This window comes from Lynx rufus, unplaced genomic scaffold (genome assembly GCF_022079265.1).
Source record: "Lynx rufus isolate CCGP_SWC_20201006 ecotype Redwood Valley unplaced genomic scaffold, mLynRuf1.p SCAF_15, whole genome shotgun sequence".
Classification (NCBI taxonomy): Eukaryota; Metazoa; Chordata; class Mammalia; order Carnivora; family Felidae; genus Lynx; species Lynx rufus.
The window spans coordinates 6,598,418-6,620,937 of record NW_025814829.1 but is presented as its reverse complement, the minus strand read 5'-3'; the positions used below and the strand labels follow the sequence as shown (position 1 = coordinate 6,620,937).

Genomic DNA, 22,520 nt, shown 5'->3' with positions numbered 1-22,520 from the left:
TCTAACAAGAAAGTACTCTGATAGAAAAGCTGACCCTCACAGGAAGAAAAAGACACTACAACATTTATAAAGTCATCACAAGAAACAATTTCACATGGAACATCTCACAAAGAGACAAGTGATTTAGTCACGTTACCACCTTAAGGAGAATCTTTTTCTTTTTTACAGAGGAAATGAGTGGTCGTTTAGTTAGGGGAAACCTGCTTCCTGGAAAACGGTGTCCAGGGCTACACGGGAGTGCGTCTGCACAGAGACCTGACTCTGTGGTGGACGGAGCACCCATCTCGTGCACGCCAGCGAGAGGCGCCTCTGAGATCGCCACTGCCACATGCTAACTCGTGGACGGACACAAGGGAATCGGGAAACTGCAGAAGAGCCACTTATTCTCAAGGCTTCGATTTTCTCAAAAGCCAAAATACAAGGATTTCAACTAAAGGACTTTACAGGTCTCATCCAGGACCAACGCTCCATGAATCGCAATCTGTGAAAATACTATTCTGTTCCTATGGGCAGTTGGCAATTACAAGGAATAAAATATATCAGAGGCCCTATTGATATAATAAGTCACCATTTCCCTTGATCAGTGAAGTGGGTAAAAAGCAGTATCTTGTACCACTAACGATGAAAATACACTTTCCCGGGCAGCAAACAGGGCATGAAGTGAGGAAGTTTAATAATCCGCTCTCACGAACTTTTATTAGTTGCCACTGACAATGGTAGCCACCGTCTCCCTGCGCTAGTCTCCTAGTTTCTCGCCCACCTCTAATCTCAGCTGGGGTCAACAGGGGAGAGGAAAATACAACTCCTTGCATGTCTTCACACCAGTTTTTAAATCAATCCATGTTTTAAAAATTCACGCAGCATTCTAGATCAATGATTCAATGTTAAGAAGGATTTATATGCACCAGTTAATGCAGACAAGTACAAAGCAATGCATTTACGGCTATTCAAAACTTTCTATATAAAATAAAAGGCTGTCACTGGTATCCCAGATGAGATTCTAAAACAGAAAAAGGACATTAGTAAAAAACTAATGAAATCAAAAAAAGGTATGGAGTTTAGTGTTAATAGTAATATACTGATATTGGTTCACCACTTGTGACAATGGTACCTTGGAGTAATGTAAGATGTTAAGATCATGGACAACTGGGTACGGTATATGTGGGAACTTTCTGTACTATCTTTGCTACATTTCTGTAAGTCTAGAACTATGCTAAAATAAAAGGTTTACCGAAAGTAAAATAAAACAAAGGACCGTGAGTTCCAAGAAACAGAAACACCTACTGCAGTTTTCATGGAAAGTGTTATACTTGTATCATGTTATACCTATCATTAAAAACAGAAAAAAAAAAAGACAACTACTAATCACTGACTACCCATACTATATGATAGTTAATGTGCTAGGCTTTACACAAAAGAATTAATTTAAGAGGAATGAGGAAATCAAACCATTCTCTTACACTTAAAGATATTATTTCTGGGGGCACCTCGGTGGCTCAGTAGGTTAAGCGTCCGACTTCGGCTCAGGTCATGATCTCACGGTTCGTGAGTTTCAGCCCTGCGTCAGGCTTTGTGCTGATTCAGATTCTGTGTTTCCCTCTCTCTGCCCCTCCCCCACTCGCACTCTGTCTCTCTCTCTCTCTCTCAAAAATAAAGATTAAAAAAAAAATAAAATAAAAATTTTAAAGATATTATTCTGAACCTGAAATAATGTGTGCAGTTCTAACAAGTCTAAATGTCAAGAAAGCTAACAAGACTATGAAATATTCACAAGGTAACTAAAATAGTAATCAGCTCAAGAAACAACCTAATTGGAATAGCTAAAAAAGTGAGATTCGCGCTATGTCACAGTTAGCACTTATGCTGAATAGGGCTTCTGCCACCCATAACAAACATAGGCAATAGAACTTTAAGTCAAATGGATTCTAGACCCAGATAGCACAGGTTTGAGTTTGGCAAATTACTAAAATGCTGAATGAATCAGTTTCCGAAACCATCTGTAAAACGGAGATGTTAACAGTGCTTTCTTCACAGGGCTGTGAGGATTAAAACGCTGTGTGTATAGGGTTTGATAGTACCTGTACGTAACAGCTTCTATATATGTTAGCTTGGAATAAGAAAAAGGGCTGGGGTGCCTGGGTGGCTCAGGTGGTTAAGTGTCCAATTCTCAATTTCGGCTAAGGTCACGATCTTACAGTTTGTGAGTTTGAGCCCTGCATGGGGCTCCGCGCTGACAGTGCGGAGCCTGGATTCTCTCTCTCCATCCACCCCTCCCCAGCTTGCGCACTCTCTCTCTCTCTCTCAAAAATAAACCTTAAAAAAAAAAAAAAGAAAGAAAGAAACAGGGCTGAAGCCGTGCCTTCTGGCTCTTCATGAAAGACATAGAAAAAGAAAAAAGAAAAATTAAAGAATTCTTTAGCAGTATACGGGGATAGGACAAAAATTATGAATAAGAAAACAAAACAAAAACCCACGAAACAAAAAAGAAGATTCCCAAAATACCTGAACATTAATTTATATTCCAAATCCCAAAATTGTATTTGGCCAAGACTATGGTCTCTGAAATTGACATGACTTATGGCAGACAAATGTGTTTTACAGAGTAAATTATAAATGTGAGGCACTCACTATTCCAAGAAATGATGGTGACAAAAATATAAGAAGATTCTAAAAGGACAAATGTCCAAATGCCGCAGCTATAAACAGCCACTGCTTAGAAAGTGGCTTTTTATCAAACCATTAAAGTCACTCACTCCCAACGGGAAAGCATGACCTGTCGCAGTAAGCACACAGGAACAGAACACAGGGCCGCATGGACCCAAGATGTCAGTAGGAATTAAGTGTGTATGAGAAGTCTTATCTATGAGATTCCACTTAGTCAACTATCCATCGATCACTTAATGATTTAGTCTGTGAATTTTCCAAAATCCTTATTTCTCTTTCATCCCCTTCCATCAATCCTTTGACACCAAAATCAGCAAACTTAGAAAAGCAGAGAGAAAATGCAGAATTCTAAAACAGATTTTCTTGTCAATGGTGTTTATGAAAACTTTGTGGAGAACTCTTAAGAACAACTAAAATAAAATGGGTTTTTCCTTATCTGCCACTTTCTGTTATCTACACATTCCACTTACCACAAATGGGTAAGAAAATCTGAAATTAAGCAAAATTCTGGCATTAATAAGAGGTATTTTACTGTATTACTCACTATCACGGGAAAGGGGCTATCACAAAGCTTGTCCGGTATGCTCACAGAGGCTGGTGCAAAGGTGGACTCCCCCTGACCTTGGGTAATGCTGGGCAAGGCCTGAGACAGCCCCAGGCTGGTGACCACCAGCCAGAACAGTCTTTTTCTCTATTGCACCCTTCAAATATTATTTTCTATTGGTGCCAAAAGTGAAAGGGACTGGGAAACATGCTAACAACAGAAAGAATTCAATAAGAATAGGCTTTTCAGGATGCCATTTTATTTCGTAAAAAAGTAACTTAAAAATAATTCTACCATAACTTCTGCTCACCAAACGAACTGCTCAGGATACAAAACAAATCCCTATTAAATGAGAGCCTAAAAATCTCAAAATGTAAATAAAACTTAAGGGTTTCTATTTATGGAAAGTTTCCTATTTATAGTTAAAATTCCATCTGGGGCAAAATAACAATGTTGTCTAATTGCTTTAAAAAGCTAAAACTACAAATTCAATACATTAACATTAATTATAACAGATTTAAATGTTCAGAAATTTGACCCCCCCAACAATTAAAACCTTACTCATTTTCTTCCATATTAGTAATCTAGTAATATTAAAAGCACTTAATGGTCTTTAAGCTTTTCCATTAAATATATTTCATTGTAATTACAAGTTACATTTTCTTACCCACTAGCCTCTGGAGGAAATCTGACAGTAACCTTTCCCATCTCAGCACCTGGAAGCTCAACAAATTTCCCAACATCTTGCTTTTTCTCAGATGTCTGAAAAGCAGAAGAAAAACAACATATAAAATAGTTACATCGTTAGATGTTTAAGAATACACTCATTCAACAAATACTCAATACCCACTATGTGCCAGGCACGGTTACAAGACAAATGATGACTAGAACGTCATCCTTGCACTTAAGGACCCCAAATCTTGTGAAGGACATAAATAAAACTAAACACTGGCAACAGACCATACATATGTATGTATAGAATGCGTTACAGCAGTGAGTTGAAGTTAACCAACAGCATCTAGGGTCATCAGGAAAAGCTTAAAAGGAGGTAAGAACCAAGCTGGACCTTAAAAAGTACGTGGAGATACATCAGATGCAGAATGTAGAAGGTATTCATTCTAAGAAAAGGGGTAACAGCACAGGTAAGACACAAAGACAATGCAATGTCTATGAAAAGTTAGAAATACATGGGGTGGGTGAATGAGCAAAGAAGCTGAAGCTGTTGACAAGGTCCAAAATACGAAGCCTCTTATGAACTTGCTTTTAAGTTTTAGGCAGTGAGGAAATCTCAGGGGGTAATGGGACCATTTATTTGTACTTTCTAAAATGATACCCAGCCCAGTGCAGAAGCTAAACTAGAAAAGAGAGAGACGTTTGATGAGATTATGGTATTAAATCAACAGGGGGTAATGAGGCCTCAATAAAAATCAAAAGCAGTGGAGACAGAAAACATAGATATGAGAACACAACTTGTTGACTGATTTCATGGGAAAAAAATGGTGAAGGATGAATGAAGATTTTTAGCAAAAACACCTGAGTGGACTGTGGTGTCTTTACTCAAGCATACAGTAGTTTTCAAATTTTACTGTGCCAGAAAATCTTTAAACTTTACTACGCATGCCTAATATGTTAAACAGATCACAGTACAGAGACCTTGGGAAGAGAATCTTTTCTACTGTACTCTACGTCACACGTCCTAGAGAATCAACAAAAAGGCTCTGCAGAAGCCTAGGACTCAATGGTTAAAAATCAACAAACAGGAGAGAGTCAGGAGGAAGAAAATACGGTATAGCTATAAAAAGGAGGTATTTAGTTACTTGGAGTTTGGATTTCCTAAGGGACATACACCGGATGACCATAATATTTTAGACATATAATTACAAAGATTAGGCTTTATGTAGTTAAATAATTAAAGGTAAGCTAAAACTTTATAATAGCCTTGGCAGATTTTTCCCAAGAAGATCCTTTTTCATGGATGGAAAGGGGAAAAAAAAACCAAACTATTAGTAGGAATAATTTTCTTTTCAGATCTACAGTCTCAGCATTAAGAATGGCTCACCACTTTAGCTTTGGTCGTTGAAACGTTCCACTTGGTACCTACGGACTGGAAGGCCTGGTGGGCTTCAAGGAAGCCAAACCAGCGTTTGACATGCACTGGAGTTTTGTTCTGTTTCAACTGTTCCTGCCACGCCGGATTTCCTGTTAGCAAACATAATTTTAAAACCATTCAATAAATCTGCGACTTTGAAAGCAAAGTTCTAGTTGTAGTTAATTTAAATAAACAAGATGGCTTAAAGTTGTTCTTCTATAGGGGCGCCTGGCTGGCTCGGTGGAGCATGTGACTCTTAACCTCAGGGTCTTGAGTTCAAGCCCCCTGTTGAGTGTGGAGTCTACTTACCAAAAAAAAAAAAAAGGTACACTTCCATAATGAAACATTTTAAATGTAAACACACATTGCAATGTTTTCATGTAATTCTTTAACATACTTTACAGAATTCACAAAAGGTAATTAAAACTATTTCTGCAGTTCAACTCAATGAAACGAATACTAAATCCTGCTCTCACCACCACCACACACCCACTGTAAGGCCAATGCCACACTTTTTTTTTTTTTTTTTTTTTTTTTAAAGTTTATTTGAGGGGAGGGAGAGAGAAAATCCCAAGCAGGCTCTGCCCTGTCAGGGCACAGCCTGACGACACAGGGCTCAATCTCAAGAACTGTGAGATCATGACCACAGCCCAAACCAAGAGTGGGTCACTTAACTGACTGAGCCACCCAGGCACCCCAACCAATGCCACATTTCGTAGATAAGGAAAAACTTTAAGTAGATCCACTAGAAAACAAAATAGAAATCAAGATCAAGAAGTAGCTCATTTCTTCGGATATAACATCAAAAATAGGCACTGAAGGAAAATTTAATTAACATCACAAAGCTACATCCTTAAGATATTATCTTCCTTTTCACACATATTAAGTCAAAAATAAAAAAAAGACAACAATGTCAAACCTATACATGAAAACATTTAATTAGAAAAGGACTTCATTTTATGTTGGTTATTTTAATAATAATTTAATTGAATTTGGAGAAAAGTTTTAGCCACAAAAATATTACACATAATGTAAAAAATGCCACATAATGCAGAATTAAACAATGATAAAACCTTCTGGCATATTTGCTATTTTTTTTTTTTTTAAAGAAAATAACAAAATTCAAGTCCCCTTTATACCTCTCATCAATCCCATAATCTTACCCTGTTACAAACTAGTCACAGAAGAGCAGATCAGTGACCCCAAGAGAAACAACTCCAGATTACCCCCCAAACACATATACACCCATAATCAGAGACAACAATGCCTGCCTGGAGTAAAGGAATGGCTGAGACAGGAGAGGTGCTGACATAAATGGGATGAGGGCTTCTTTAGCAGGGCCAAGGTCAGCTTCATAGGCAGCAGGGAGATGGATTAGTGAGAAAGATGACCTCTAGGGACAGCAAAGGATAGGGAATCCCTGTGACTTGACCGGCATAAAGTAGCAGGTGGTCATTCCTTTGCAAGGAAGTCCTAAGTGACTCTTTCTATGTGGGTATGTTTGTGTGTATGCACATGTATATGTATGTATATATTCACATATGCAGAAATATGTACACTTCTTACTCATCAAAATATCAATTAAAATAGAACAACCTTCAGGAAGAATAACTGATACCTTTTAGGGTAGCCCAAACACATAAATCTGCTAAGCTCAAGGAATTCCCAACTAAGTATGTTCTCAGAGACAGGCAATGATTGAGCTCGTTGATTGCAGAAGTAAACAAATTACATGAAGACAATTTTGTGGCACTAAACTCCAGCCAGTGATCAATCTGTGAACATAAAAGATGGAAAATAAATGCACACCACGGTTTAGATTTAAACAAACAAATGGCCTTAGTTAGAAACATGCCTATCTTATCTCCAATTACAGAATCTGCCATTATGTGGATTTAATTCTGGTTGCCTGGGATCTAAATTGGCATTAAAATAAACAAATTTCATTCATTCATTTTTCATTTTAATTTCATTCATTTTTCTGTTTTTTTCTTTTTGCAGGGGTGTGGAGGGGCACTTCAAGGAAGAAAAAGATTTGAAAACTGGCAGCAGCAGGAAGAAATAACCAACTTGATCAAAACCGGCATGTGATTATCCACCTGCAAAATTTAAAAGTAAATTCTTAGGAAACTATTCTTTATATTTCAAATTTTGCAAATTTAGGAAAATTAGAGCTGACTACAAACAAAGAGAAAAGCATCTAAACAATTGTGCAGGAAGTTAATCTACTGTTGCTATAATTAATCAAAGTATATACCTAGAAAGGAAAAGAGAATCCAAACTATGTGTGTGACCCTGGGAAAACCTCGTAATTTTCTAGGCCTGCTGCCTCATCTGTAACATTAAGGGAGGTGCAGGAGATGATCTATACAGTTACATCCAGGTATGAAATTTTAGGACTCTATGAAGAAGATAGCACTCACTGACCCAACAGGACTGCTGGTGGGGATTAAAAGTTGAAAATTTAGGAGCTAGGAAGTTTTTTCCTGAAAATAAAAATAAGATGAGAATTCCTTAGCTAGGTCTGTAACTAAAACTCTATCAATAACCTTAAATAGAATAATCATACATAAGTCAACAATAAAATGAAGTTCTCAAAAGAATAGAAGTATAAATCAAAACAAAAGAAAACAAACCCAAGGAAGTGTTCCTTCCTTACCTCAGTATGTTCCAGCAGGTTCGAGCCATAGAGCCTAGCTGTAGTCGCAACTCGAGCCAAGTAGCGAAGTATGGAATTTATGTCTGTGAATACCACATTTCTAGAATACAAGCAGGAGATAAAATATTACCATAGCTCTAGCAAATCAGTAGGAGTCATGAGACTTACGAAGAACTGTAAAAATAGAACCCTTACATTTACCATGTAGTTTCTACTACAGTTTAAAAAAAATCTGCCTAAAAAAAAACAATCTGCCTAATTCATTCTTTACTGTTTCTATCAAATTCCAATATGTTCTGAATGTTCAGTTAAATCTGACAATTCAGTTAAGAGTGGACTATCTATACTGCTTTGTCCTTCTAACTATTGTCTATTCAGTGGTGAAAATATGAAAATATAATTGGGATATCAAGAGTAACTGATGTAAAATAAATCAAGGCAGAGAAGTCAAGGATATACAGTCATAAAGATGCTAGTTGTATCAACTTCCAAGTAAAGATGACAGATCAAACCATATAAAAACTGTTCTGTAAAAATTATTTTTTAAAAAGACACACACCCATAGGAAAAAGAGACTAAGGAAAAGAAAGAATAACAATAAAAATTCAGAAGCTAGAGAGATGAATTTAACAGGTCTGAAAAAAACGAATCTTAAGCAGACAGTGGACAAAGCTGAAAACCAACCTAACTTCAATTTTAGAATCCACAAAAGACTTAGGAATGGAAATAAGAATGAACTGGGGCTAAAATTAGGAGGGCTGGTAAAAAGTCTATTTAAGAATCAGTTGGAGGACACACGGGTGGCTCAGTTAAGTGTCCAATTCTTGATTTTGGCTCAGGTCATGATCTCATGGTTCATGGGGTCAAGCTCCAATTCAGGCCCTGCACGGACAGCCCAGAGCCTGCTTGGGATTCTCTCTCTCCCTCTCCCTCTGCCCCTCCACCACTTGCACACACACACACACACACACACTCTCTCTCACAATAAATAAATAAACATTAAAAAAAAAAGAGAGAATCAGCTGGAAATAGATACCATCAAACCCTATTCTGCACAGCTGGGCTGCTTCTCTTTTTTTTTTTTTTTAATTTTTTTTTTTCAACGTTTATTTTTATTTTTGGGACAGAGAGAGACAGAGCATGAACGGGGGAGGGGCAGAGACAGAGGGAGACACAGAATCGGAAACATGCTCCAGGCTCTGAGCCATCAGCCCAGAGCCCGACGCGGGGCTCGAACTCAGGGACCGCGAGATCGTGACCTGGCTGAAGTCGGACGCTTAACCGACTGCGCCACCCAGGCGCCCCTGGGCTGCTTCTCTTATTCAATCTCGGCAAAAACTGGAGGTTTATTCTCTAAGCACTAAAACAGAGGGTCTCTCAACTGGCGGAAATTGGTCACTGCTGAGTTGGTTTATGCAAGTAACTGGGTAAATGAATATACATATACTAGATGCTGAGATCTTTAGCCTTCTTCCCTCTCTTAGCTCCCAAAATATTCTGGTATGAACTCTTTACCTTCTAAACAAGAGACTGAAAGTCTTCATTGAATAATCTCATCAGCTTAAGAAGAAATAACTAAGGATACTAACATCAGAAGTTCCCACTAAATAAAATGCTCAATCAGACCAAAGTATGCTCAGAGCTGACAAGCCCACCCTTGAGGTCAGAATTTGCAAACAGCTTTAAATTCCTACCAAAATCTAAGAAGGTCATCAGGAATTACCAAATATTTGAAGAAAGCTTTTAACTTAAAAGATAGTAACCAAAATAAGCACATAGTAAAATGCAACCTGGACAAATTAGGAAAAAGAAAACGAAACAATATATTGCAATCATAAAATAACAAGATACTGTTAAGAGAAGTACCCAAAAAATAAAAAACAGCTCTTAGATACTAAAAATATAGTAGCAAAAATAGAAAAAACTCAATAGAAAAAAATGGGATGATAAAGTTGAAGAACACTCCAGAAAGTAAAAAGAAAAAAATAGATGGAAAGTGAAGGTGATACTTAATCCTAATATCCCTATAAAGAACAGAAAATGGAGGAGAAAATCATCAAAAATTTTTAAACATTTTCCAAAACAGAAAGATTTCCATTCCACATTTAAAAGAGACCAAGCACCCAGTGGAAGAGATTTTTTTAAAGGCCCACACGGGGCACGTGGCTGGCTCAGTCGGTAGAACATGTGACTTAATCTCATGGTTGTGAGTTCGAGCCCCAGGTTGGGGGTAGTGATTACTTTAACATCTTAACAAAAAAAACCAGATCCACACTAAAGCATATCACTGTGAAATTTCAGAATACTGAATCACCAGAAAATATTCCTGCAAATTCCTAAAGTCACACAGAACAGATCAGGAATCAGACAGGCTTCAAAAGAGAACAAAGCAAACAATTATTCCATGGAAAAGTAAAAGTTGTACACAAAAAGTAATCATAGTATGTGGCTCAGCAGTGAGTAAAACTTACTAGGTCATTACAGTGTAAACACTGAAAGGTGACCTAATCAAAATTACGATACAACTACACTAGGAGGAAGGAGGAGAGGGGAGTGGAAGAGAGTGTTTGAGTATGTGTTTTTGTGTATCTTGCCCCTTTCCCAAAATAAGTCTTTCTGTCAGTTTATTATGAACCTTTCAACACTTTTCAAATCTGCACCTTGCTGGAGAATATCCTTGAAATTTTCTTTCAATTTGGTCTAGATTCTACTATCTGGTGAAATACTGTTAAAAGAATCTGAAACCAGGTTGTGTCCATTTCTTAGTTTCATTAAACAAAAATTAAAGAGAATAATATCTCCCTTTCCAGTTCTTTTTATTCTTTCCAGTGGGTTCCAAAAGAAAGATGTTTAATCTTCCATATATCCCAGGATGCCAATGATTCACTTTAATCAAGAACATATGGTATATGCTCATTGTAGAAAACTTGGAAAACAGAGAAGGAAAAAAAAAAACCCAAACACCCATAATTCCATCACCCAGAAACAGACACTATTGAAAGTGCTGCACACTTCTCAAACATATTTTTCTATGCAAATATGTGATTTTATCTTTACGTTCTGTTTTTTTAATTAACATTATATTGTAAATATAACCCATCACTAAAAGTTTTTCATAAGCTTTTTCACAGATGCCTAACATTCCATGCTGTGGATTTACCATATTTATTTATTTGCTATTACTACTAATTTTGAATATTTCCAATTTTCTACCAGAATAAATCACAGTAGAATTAAAAACCCTTATGTATAGGGGCACCTGGGTGGCTCAGTCAGTTAAGCATCTGACTTTGGCTCAGGTCGTGATCTCACGGCTCATGGGTTCAATCCCTGCATTGTCATGTCAGCTGTGCTGACAGCTCAGAGCCTGGAGCCTGCTTCGAATTCTCTCTGCCCCTCCCCCACTCCTCCACTCTGCCTCTCAAAAATAGACAATCATTAAAAATTCTTCACTCTTGGGGCGCCTGGGTGGCGCAGTCGGTTAAGCGTCCGACTTCAGCCAGGTCACGATCTCGCGGTCTGTGAGTTCGAGCCCCACATCGGGCTCTGGGCTGATGGCTCAGAGCCTGGAGCCTGTTTCCGATTCTGTGTCTCCCTCTCTCTCTGCCCCTCCCCCGTTCATGCTCTGTCTCTCTCTGTCCCAAAAATAAATAAACGTTGAAAAAAAAAAAATTAAAAAAAAAAAAAATTCTTCACTCTTAAAAAAAAACCTCATGTATAAATCATTCTGTACATTTCTACTTTCTTTTAGATTATAAGTAGGATCAGATACCTTACTGACAAATATGTATCTCTGGATATACTTCTCTTAAGAATGAAGAATAGCATACTTCTTTCTAGGGACAATCTACCAACTAGCAAGTAAAACAAGCACACAACATTGAATTCTGAATATTTCAAAAAATGCTGTTCAGTACTGAAAACAGAGATATAAAAGTACTTACTCAGACACATGAAGAATATTCTCTTTCCCTTCTTCAACAGAAATGCTGACATTGTCTTTCACATGTTCTACAGCCAACAAAGCTCCTAAAAATAATGACATGAAAAGAGTTTTCTTTATAAACTTGAATCATAAAGCAGTAAGAATGACTCAACAAACCAGTGTTAAGTCCTGCAAGGAGTAAACTTTTTTCCTAATGGTCTATAAACAGAAAGTATGGTCTTCTGGTCTTGAGGAAATATTACATCAGAAATTATTCATTGGCACAGTCCAACTGCTTTTGAATATGTTCAGCTTCCAGTTAAGGACACTGAAATTAATCTTTTCCTCCCTCAGAAGACAAGAAGAAATGAGAATAGCACCTTCTATAAAAACTATTGTTAATAACATTTCAGTGATTACTATGTGGTGGACACTGTGCTAAATGCTTTACAGTCATCGGAATTTTCAATCTTTATGGTAACCTTAAGAGGTGGTCACCTTTATCTCCATTTTACAGAGGAGGAAACTGGGCTCGGAAGGATTAAATAATGAACCCAAGTTCTTGACTAAATATGTGCCACTCAGGAAGTGAACGCAGGTCTAAGGCAGTCCAGAATTCAAACTCGAAAACACGGTGTAATCTGCCTCTCAATACCTATTAAATATCCTAAGTTGACTCATTTAGTCCAATAAGTTTGGATAACATGGGCCACCAACACCCAGATATTGATTTCTAAATATCATGCTCTACTGGAAACAGGGCTGCGGCAGGGAAGGTACGAGATAACCCTGGAAAATCTTGTGCTAGAAAGCAAGTACACAAATAGATATGCCAAAAGGACACAGAGGCCAGCTTGGAGGGGCTCCCACTGGCAAACAGTAGCAATGTAACCACTAAAGTAAATGACACAAGTTTTACTGTCTCCATACAATGAAATCCTAAATGGCAAATAAAAAGCATGAAGGGGGCGCCTGGGTGGCGCAGTCGGTTAAGCGTCCGACTTCAGCCAGGTCACGATCTCGCGGTCCGGGAGTTTGAGCCCCGCGTCAGGCTCTGGGCTGATGGCTCAGAGCCTGGAGCCTGTTTCAGATTCTGTGTCTCCCTCTCTCTCTGCCCCTCCCCCGTTCATGCTCTGTCTCTCTCTGTCCCCCAAAAAATAAATAAACGTTGAAAAAAAAAAAAAAATTTAAAAAAAAAAAAGCATGAAGTACTGTTACAGGCAGCAGGACAGATGAATCCCAAAGCATTATCCTATGTACAAAAGAATATATATATGATTCAATATATATGTAATTCTAGAAAAAGACAACAGTGACAGAAAACAGATCAGTGACTATCAGGGATGAGAGATGGGGAAGGGAAACTCACTGCAAAGGGGCATAAAGGTACTTTCCGAAATCAGAGAAATATTCTCTATCATTATTGTGGTGGTTACTGTATGTTACTTGTCAATTTTAAATTGGCAAAGTTTAGTATATGCATGTTGTAAGTCAATAAAATAGATTTCAAAAAATAAAAATTTTAAAAGAATAAAAGTAAATAATACAGATTATAACTTTTGAGTACATTTTGTTATGAATTTTTTTTAATGGGAAAGAAAAATATCTTCTGACACAAAAATGCCAACTAATACATGTAGGAAGAACAGCAGAATTGGAAGGTCACCTTTGGCACCTTCTTAATCATAATCAAGTTGGGAAGGAAGCATCAATGGATGATGAAACCAGTAAGTGAAGGTTTGAGTAGGATGTTTACATGGTCCCAAAGCATTCAAAATGCCTTTTAAATGCAAAGGGAAAGCTTTCCAGTGCGAAAAGCTGGCTGACACCATCTTAAGTAACTGAGATTAGATCACCGGTAATGGGAAAAATCAACTTCATGCACCAATTAATGGGTTGAAATGAAGAATACTGAATCACTTCTGTGCTACTCTTGCCAAAGATGTGTAGCTGAATCTAGCCACAAGGAAACATCAAACAATCTGATCAGGCAGGGGACATTCTTCAAGTAATTGGTCTTCAGCCTTCACAGAGGTCAAAGCTATGAAAGTCAAGGAAAGACTAAGACTATATTCCACATTGAAAGAAACCGCAGAGACATGACAACTAGGTGCAAAGCATGATTCTGGATTTTGATTCCTGCACTATGGAGAGTACTGCTGGAACAATCAGTGTTGGAATATGAATGAACAGGGTCTGTGCATTAAACGGAAGAATGATATCAATGTGTACTTCCTGATTTTGATGTTCCTGTCAGGTCACAAAGTTTTTCCTCACTTGAGAGAGCACTACACTGGCATATTCTGGATGCGGAAGCATCATTATCTGCAGTGTGCTCTCCAGTGGTACAAGGGGAAAAGTATTTTGTTCTATTCTTGTACCTTGAAGTTTGAAGTTATCTTAACATTAAAACTTCACATGCTGAACGCATATAAAATAGGGAAATAACAATAATGCAATCTGTTTTCTAAATGTTTCATCTAATTTTACTGACTTAAAGGTAAGATGTATTTTGATTAAGCAATGTGAAGAATTAAAAACAAAAAAGGAGAGAAGCAAATATATATTCTATAACTGGTCTACCATTCAAAATGACAATAATTTTTTTTAAGATCCTCTTCCAGAATTAAGTCAGAATGTGATTCTGAGTTCTACAATTCACTAAGGAAACAGGTCTATCACCTTCAAGGTGATTTTCTAAGTAACATTAGTAAAAACTACAGCTAGAAAATACATAAATTGTTAAGAATTTTACCTACAGTCTCATGTAATTCTGGCAACCAACCCTATGTGGAAGATACTATTCCTCTTAATCAAGGAAACTGTAGGAGAAGCCAAACAAAGAACTTGCCAATGTTCCACAACTAGTAAGTGGCAGCCAGGATTGGACCTAAGTCTCCAGGAAGCAAATGTCTTTGCTCTTAACCATGAGACCACACTGTCTAGTGCTTTCCAGCCCAAAAAGCAAAACCCATTTCTTCCGGAGTTCATGGATTAGGGTGAGGTTAGCCCATAATTACTGGAACCAATAGGTTCAAACACCAGCATTTTTAAAGTACTTAAAATGGCTATTGTGGGTTTTGTTCCAAAAGACTCAGAATGCCACCAAAGCTGAAAATGGAGTGAATAATTCTGTCAACCGTATGTGGTCAACTGCATCTAAAGATCGGCACTTCTCCCACATTAGTAAAGTATCTGTGAGTCTAGACTATGTAAACACATTACCAAATAGGAGATTAATAAACTACTTAAATTCTTTTGTGTAATTTTCCAAAGTAATAAAAAAGCAGAAATTCCAAGCCATCTATCTACAATAACCTCAGCCACAAAGAAAAAGCAATTCCAAATAGAACTGAAGATGTATTAGGTGTATAGAAACCAATATGACAATAAATTTCATATATTGAGAAAAAAATCCCTATCTAAAACAAGTGCCTATAAATAAGAAAAGTATTTACAACTGAATTCAAATAATATACTTCCTTTGATAATATTTAAAATGACTTCACAATATATCACATACTATGTAAAACGCAAAAAATAATTCTGTAAATAAAACTCTAGGCAGTTAAAAAAAAAAAAAAGGATGTATTAGGAAGGTGACAGATCCGATGTTTATTCTGGCCTTGACTACATCCATAAGGATGTGTGTGGTAAAGCAACCCGATCAGTCCGCAGTATACTTGAGTGTTCCAGCAATTACCGTGCCACCATTAATTAAAAACAAGTGCAACCTCAGTTTTAATACAACCTCAGCGACTACGATCGTCTGCCTGGTTCCCTTTGAATCCAATAAAACATAAAGTAGTGAAGTGCACTGAAGATCTTTTCTGAGACGAGGGAGGAAGGGAGACGGAAGGGGGATATGCTACAAGAGAGGCGAAGATAATGGGATTTTAACTTTCAAAATGATATTTCTATGAGCAGTTCTAGGTCTCTAGGGAAAGCCACTTCAAAAAGGGAGAGGGGAGCTGGCTGAGAGTGATCCCTCTTAGAGAAAAGGACCGAGGCTGAGCGACGTGTCGCCCTGCCCGGGCTCACACCACGCCTCCCTCCACGCCCGAGTAAACCGTCTCCGGGAGCAGATCCACACCGCCAAGGACGGAAGATGAGGGCCGCGCTGCTTACTCCGTGTACAGTTTCGGGAAGACGGCAGGCCTAATCCCACACCACGACCGCCACTGCGCAACGCCGGGCGCGGCGACCTTCCCTGCCCCGCACCCTCCCCGGCTGATGCAACCCACTTAGGTCGGCGGCCTCGGTCCCTTACCCAGCGGAGGGTCTCCTGCATTTACGGTCAGACAGAGCGTCGCCATCCCCGCCGGTCTGCGGCTCTGTCAGTGCGCCTGCCTGGCCGTCAGAACCACCCCGAACCCGCCGAAAGCGAGAAGCTGCAACGTGTGCACGCGCCTGACGCTGCCGCAGCCTTCGCCCCTCCCCTGCGTCGTGGCTGCCGCCGTCTCCGCGCACACCGTGATGCGTCATCGCCGTGCGCCGTCTCCGCCCCGCCGCGGGCCCCGTGGTCTTCGACCCCGCCCCTCTGCTTCAGAGGGAAGGAGGGCCTAGAGGCGTTTCGCGCGGCCAACGGAGGGGGCTGAGGCGAACGAGACTTTACGACCCTTCGTAAAGCGAGAAGAGCAGGTGTGAGAGCGTTTCCGAGGTGTGAGGGCTTGCACGTGAGCCACAAAACGGAACACGCCAGCGGAGCGGTGTGTTGTTGATGGGCACTGTGTGTTTAGAAACACAGAGAAGTCGTGGAAGCACCGTGCACATCAAACCATGTTACACTGGGGATGGGGGGAGCTTTTCTGATTTTCCGCATTTTTCAAAAGAAGAATGCATTTCCAAGAGTTATTTTCATGTTTGAAAATAATGCTTAAAAAGAAAGGATTTATTTGTAAAAGGCGTTACTAAAAGCCAGTGCCCGCGTTTGTCTTGGCTTTGTTTGCCTGGACGCGGATTTCTCCTCTACACCCCGTGGGAAGGGGTGGGGGTAGAGGTAGGGGCATGTGTGTGCGTGTGTGTACTCCAAGGGCTGGTATTCGAGCCAAGGGGTCAAGAATTGATTCCAAAAAAATATCTCAACCTCATCACCCCACCAGTACCACCACCAATACATGCCCACGTGGCCTCAAGTGGGGGTGGCATTAAGTGGGGCCACTTGGTGCTATTCAACTGGAGCCTGGGGTGGTCAAAGGTGCAGAAGGGCTTCACTCACCTGATGCCTGAGGTGGGAAGTCTGGAAGCCTAGGCTCAGCTGGACCCCACCCCTCTCCATAGGTCCTCTCCATGTGAAGCCTCCAGCAGGGGAGTAAGACTTCTTACAGGGTATCTCAGTATCAGGAAAGTGAAGGTTCCAAAAGACCAAGATGAAAACTGCTAGGGTCCTCCTGATCTAGCTTCGGAAATCACATAGCGTCACTTTTGGGCCACTTGATTGGTGACCAGTGAGTCACAGGGCCCACCTGGATACAAAAGAAGGGACTACACCAAAGCATCAATACGAGGAGGTATGGTTCCACTGGCGTCTGTAGTAGATTTCTTGTGTCTCCCAAGAAAAGTCCAAGTCCTGGCCCTCAGTCCCTCTAAATGTGACTATTTGGAAACAGAGTCTTTGCATATGTTATGAAGTTAAGGATATTAAGATGACATCATCTTGGAGAGGGAAATTTGACACACTTTAATGAAGTCACAGAGACACAAAAGGAAGGGCTCCAATGGGTCAGGTTGAAAGTCAGGATGTCTGCATCACCAATTTCAAAATCTTCTTACTGAATCAGAGAAACCCACTGATGCATAATGAACTGAACATCACCACCAATAGGCTCTATGGAAAAATGATGCATCAGTTTCTTCAGGACTTGAATAACGTTAACAAACTGTACCTAGCCAGTGTGGGTTCTGCTGATTAGGTAAATGCTGCTGAAGAACGTAAAGAAGGTTCATTCCTCAGTGAAAAGCCAAACAAATGAAGAACATCAAGGACTGCTTCCCAGTGGCTCTCTTAGCAAATCTGTTGTGCTAATCTTAGCAAATATGGTTCTGGTGGACACAGTCCATTTCAAAGAGCAGTGGGACCAGGAATTTGATAAAGAACATACTGAAGAGGGAGAATTTGGACTGAACAAGAATATGAGCGATCTGAGCAAGGTCTTTAATTCTGCCTTCCTTAAGGATGTGCAAGCCAAGATTCTGAAATGCCATAAAAAGGCAAGCATGGCTTTGCTGATCTAAGCACGATTGATCATGCGGATCTAAGGAGGATTTTGCTGCTGCCAAATGAAGTAAATGGTCTGCAGAAGCTTGAAGATAAACTCACTCCTGAAAAATTGATAGCCTGGGCAACTTACAGAATGCAAGCAAGAGTGATGTAGATTTGTACTTATATCAGTTCAAAGCGGAAGAGAGCTCTGGTATCAAGGCCATGCTGGGAGCCATGGGAATAGTGGATGCGTTCAGTCAACAGAGCATGACCAGGAGCCAGGGTGTTGAGGTGTCTAAAGTCCTACACAAGTCCCTTGGGGAGGTGGCTGAGCAAGGCACAGAATCTGCAGCTGCCACTGGCATGGAAACTTCCGACGTCATTGCCCTTTTATGAAAATTTCCATTGCGATCACCCTTTTCTGTTCTTTGAGCACATTAAAACCAACAGCATCTTTTTCTTTGGCAGAGCCTCCCCTCCCTAGATGCTGTCAGCCGGTCACTACTTTTGGTAAAAGCTCACAGAGTTCTGGGAAATTGACTGCTAGAAATAACAGGTTCTATTTGTTTTCCTTTCTAGTATCAGTCACAACCAAGAATTTAATAGTTGGAATATCATGTCTGCCTATTTCTCTCACTCCACAAATGTGTAAACCTACATTTTCCCCACTAAAGTTCCCTTTGGACATTAAAATAACATTCCCTTTGGACAAAATGTTCAGCTTCAAGATTAGACAAAGGGATATTTCAATACTGCATCTTCTAAAGTTGAAATATTGTTTCTGAACTGTTTACATGAACCAAACCAAATTAAACCTGCTCTTCAAACTTATTAACCCAGATTCCTCCATTTCTTTGAATTTAGCTAATATCTGGGACCCTTACATGTCTATTTTATTTTATTTTATAAAATACATTATCAGTAAACCAATGACTAAAAAAAACAAAAATAGTAGTACATCTTTTATCTGTTTGCACCACTTTCCTTTTGCCTGAAATTATTTTCCCCCAGATTTTCATGACTGACTTCTTATTCAAATTTCAGATCTGAATGTACCTTCACACGTCCCTTTTGATGTCTTTAGCTTTTAATTTTTGCTAATATTGCATTTCTTATCTATAGCCTTTCAGACATAATATTTACAGATTAAGGTCTTTTTAACTTGCAAACACAAAAGTGAGAAGTGGAATTGTTACCTGTTTAGCCTTGTAAAGATGGTTCCATAACATGTTTAACCTCATATTCATGGATGGTCCCTCTCGGCTAGTAAATCAGACAAAATGTTCTATTTGAAGTCAGTGTAGTCTTAGATCGTCTTTTGTTACTTCTTCTGTTTTATATTTATCCTTTTAAAATCGCTTAGCAGAGAGCTCCTTATGCTGCCACTTCAAGCTTCTATGTTTTGGCCCTTTTATTATATATCTGCTTTTTTTATGATTATAGACTCATAATTTCATTCAAACAAAACAATGGAAGAGGCTTTCATTTTTCCTGGTCACAATATCATAAATGGCCAAGGGACAATATGTAGCTTTTTCTAAATGTGTGGAAATACTTAAATGAGATAATGGTTAGAGGGGGTAGGAAAAAGAGAATTATAAAGTGCTATGTGATGCCATTAAGATAAGGAAACTTGTATTGTCATGCTCAGCTTTTATTTTATGACTATTAAGAACTCCAAGGTGATGGGGCGCCTGGGTGGCGCAGTCGGTTAAGCGACCGACTTCAGCCAGGTCACGATCTCGCGGTCCGTGAGTTCGAGCCCCGCGTCGGGCTCTGGGCTGATGGCTCAGAGCCTGGAGCCTGCTTCCGATTCTGTGTCTCCCTCTCTCTCTGCCCCTCCCCCGTTCATGCTCTGTCTCTCTCTGTCCCAAAAATAAATAAACGTTGAAAAAAAAAAAATTAAAAAAAAAAAAAAAAAGAACTCCAAGGTGAAAGTCACATTCCCCCCTAGTAATGGGCCCCTCCACTTCATCAACCAATACCTCACGTAACTTTCAGGGAGCTGTTTCAGATTTGGTCACAGCTTCCATCTAGGTAGTAAGCAATGTGCTCACAGAGTGCTAATACTGTGATAGATTGCACTGATACTTTGAAGCTGCCCACTTCTAAATATACTCCTCTTGGTCAAAGTGATTTTTAGGATTTTTTTGATATTAAGTTTCACAAAGGGTCCAATAGACTTTCCTGCACATCACCGATGTACACTCACTAAATATTACGCAGTGATTGAATCGTATATGAGATATAGGGAAAAGATCAGTGTTTATTTGCTGAGGAATTCTTGGGTCTCTCTTAAAAATTCTTTTCATATTGAGTGTCTTTTTCCATATGACGTACTAGGGATACAGAGAATCTTGAAATCACTTCCTCAACAGATGAATAACCAAATAACCTGTTTTTGAACACCTTCAGTGATAAGGAACTTAATACTGCTCAAGACAGCCTCCTCTGTTTCTAAACACCTATTACTATTAGAGGCATCTAAATCTGCTTTTCTGTACATCTGCCCACTACCCTCAGAGGCTGTTCAGAACAGGTCTGGGATCCTCTGCATGGCAACTTTTCATACACTGGAAGTTGTTCCCATGTCTTTGTTCTCTAGGCCAGATGTCTCCAGACCTTTCAACAATCCTTCAAATGATAGTTTTAATCTATCCCACCTTCCCTCTTACAAACATGCTTATGTTACTCAATGTGTCTTTTAAAATGTGATACTCAGAACTGAACAAAAGGTTCTGGGTGTGGTGTGATCAGGGCAGAGTGCAGGCAGAAGCACTGTCTTTTGTTTTGCCCATCACCGTGCTAATAACGTACGCCACGTTAGCTTTTTACAGCCACAAGAAACTGTTGACTCATATTAATATTGTAAACAACTCCAGGACAGAGAGCCCAGAAATAAACCCATACTTAAAAGGTCAATTAACTATGAGAAAGGAGGCAAGAATATACAATTCTTGAATATACAAGAATATACAAGTGTTTTAAATAAATGGTGTTGGGAATACTGGACAGCTACATGTAAAAGAATGACCACTTTCTCACACCATACACAAAAATAAGCTCAAAATGTATTAAAGACCTAAATGTGAGACCTGAAACCATAAAAACCCTAGAAGAGAACATAGGCAGTAATTTCTCTGACATCGGCCCTAGCAATATTTTTCTAGATATGTCTCCTAAGGCAAAGGAAACAAAAGCAAAAATAAACTGTTGGGACTACATCGAAATAAAAAGTTTCTGCACAGCAAAACTGCACAGCAAAAGAAACAATCAACAAAACAAAAGGCAACCTACAGAATGGAAGAAGATATTTGCAAATGATATATCTGATAAGGGGTTAATATCCAAAATATATAAAGAACTTATACAAGTCAAAACCAAAAAAACCCACAAATAATCCAATTAAAAATGGACAGAAGACATGAGTATACATTTCTCCAAAGAAAACATGCAGATGGCCAACACACACATGAAAAGATGTTCAACATCACTAATCATCACAGAAATGCAAATTAAAACCACAATGAGATACCACCTGTCAGAATGGCTAGTTGCAAAAAAAAAAAACAAGAAACAACAAGTGTTGGCAAGGATGTGGGGAAAAGGAAACCCTTGTGCACTGTTGTTGGGAATGTAAATTGGTACAAGCATTGTGGAAAAAAATACGGAGTTTCTTCAAATACTAAAAAGAAATATACCATATGACCCACTAATTCTACTACTGGGTGTCTGCCACCAAAAAACCAAAAATACCAATTTAAAAATATATATGCACCCCTACGTTTACTGCAGCATTATTCACAATAGCCAAGATATGGAGACAACCCAAGTGTCCATCCATAGATGAGTGGATAAAGATATGGTATACACACACACACACACACACACACACACACACACGAATATTACTCAGCCATGAAAAAGAATGAAATCTTACCATTAGTAACAACATGGATGGACCCAGAGGGTATTATGCTAAGTGAGATAAGTCAGACAAAGAAAGACAAATACATATGATTTCACTCATATGTGGAATCTAAAAAACAAAATAAATGAACAAATGAGAAACCAGACTCTTAAATACAGGGAACAAACTGGTAGTTGCCAGAAGGGAGGTGGGGGAGGGGACAGATGAAATAGGTGAAGGGGATTAAGAGGTACAAACTTCCATTTGTAAAATAAATAAGTCATGGAGACAAGAAAAGTACAGCATAGGGATTTTAGTTAGAAAGATTGTAAACAACTAAAATCCCTCGAGTTCCCCATTCTCTGCTTAACTAATGTAAGATGTTGCATGCACTAACTTAGCCTAGTCTTGATCCATAGAAGATTTGATAGAGCTAACATTTTCATTTTAAATATCATTGCTAACTTTTAACTTTTGAGATTGTTTTAGTTCCATCTATGTCATTCAGCACATTGACTACTGTCAAA

General features: G+C 39.0%; 1 protein-coding gene across 1 annotated transcript in view; it reads right to left on the bottom strand.

The window, feature by feature from the left end:
* The window catches only part of EPRS1 (glutamyl-prolyl-tRNA synthetase 1), a 72,886-nt gene extending 56,613 nt beyond the window's left edge, over positions 1-16,273 (bottom strand). The window contains exons 1-6 of the mRNA XM_047076555.1: positions 16,152-16,273; positions 11,901-11,985; positions 7,957-8,056; positions 6,916-7,072; positions 5,268-5,407; positions 3,876-3,970 (exon numbers count right to left, since the gene is read on the bottom strand). Of these exons, the coding sequence (XP_046932511.1) occupies positions 3,876-3,970; positions 5,268-5,407; positions 6,916-7,072; positions 7,957-8,056; positions 11,901-11,985; positions 16,152-16,197 (623 nt within the window). The 5' untranslated portion in view covers positions 16,198-16,273. The remainder of the gene's footprint in view (positions 1-3,875; positions 3,971-5,267; positions 5,408-6,915; positions 7,073-7,956; positions 8,057-11,900; positions 11,986-16,151) is intronic.
* Positions 16,274-22,520: the final 6,247 nt, after the last annotated feature.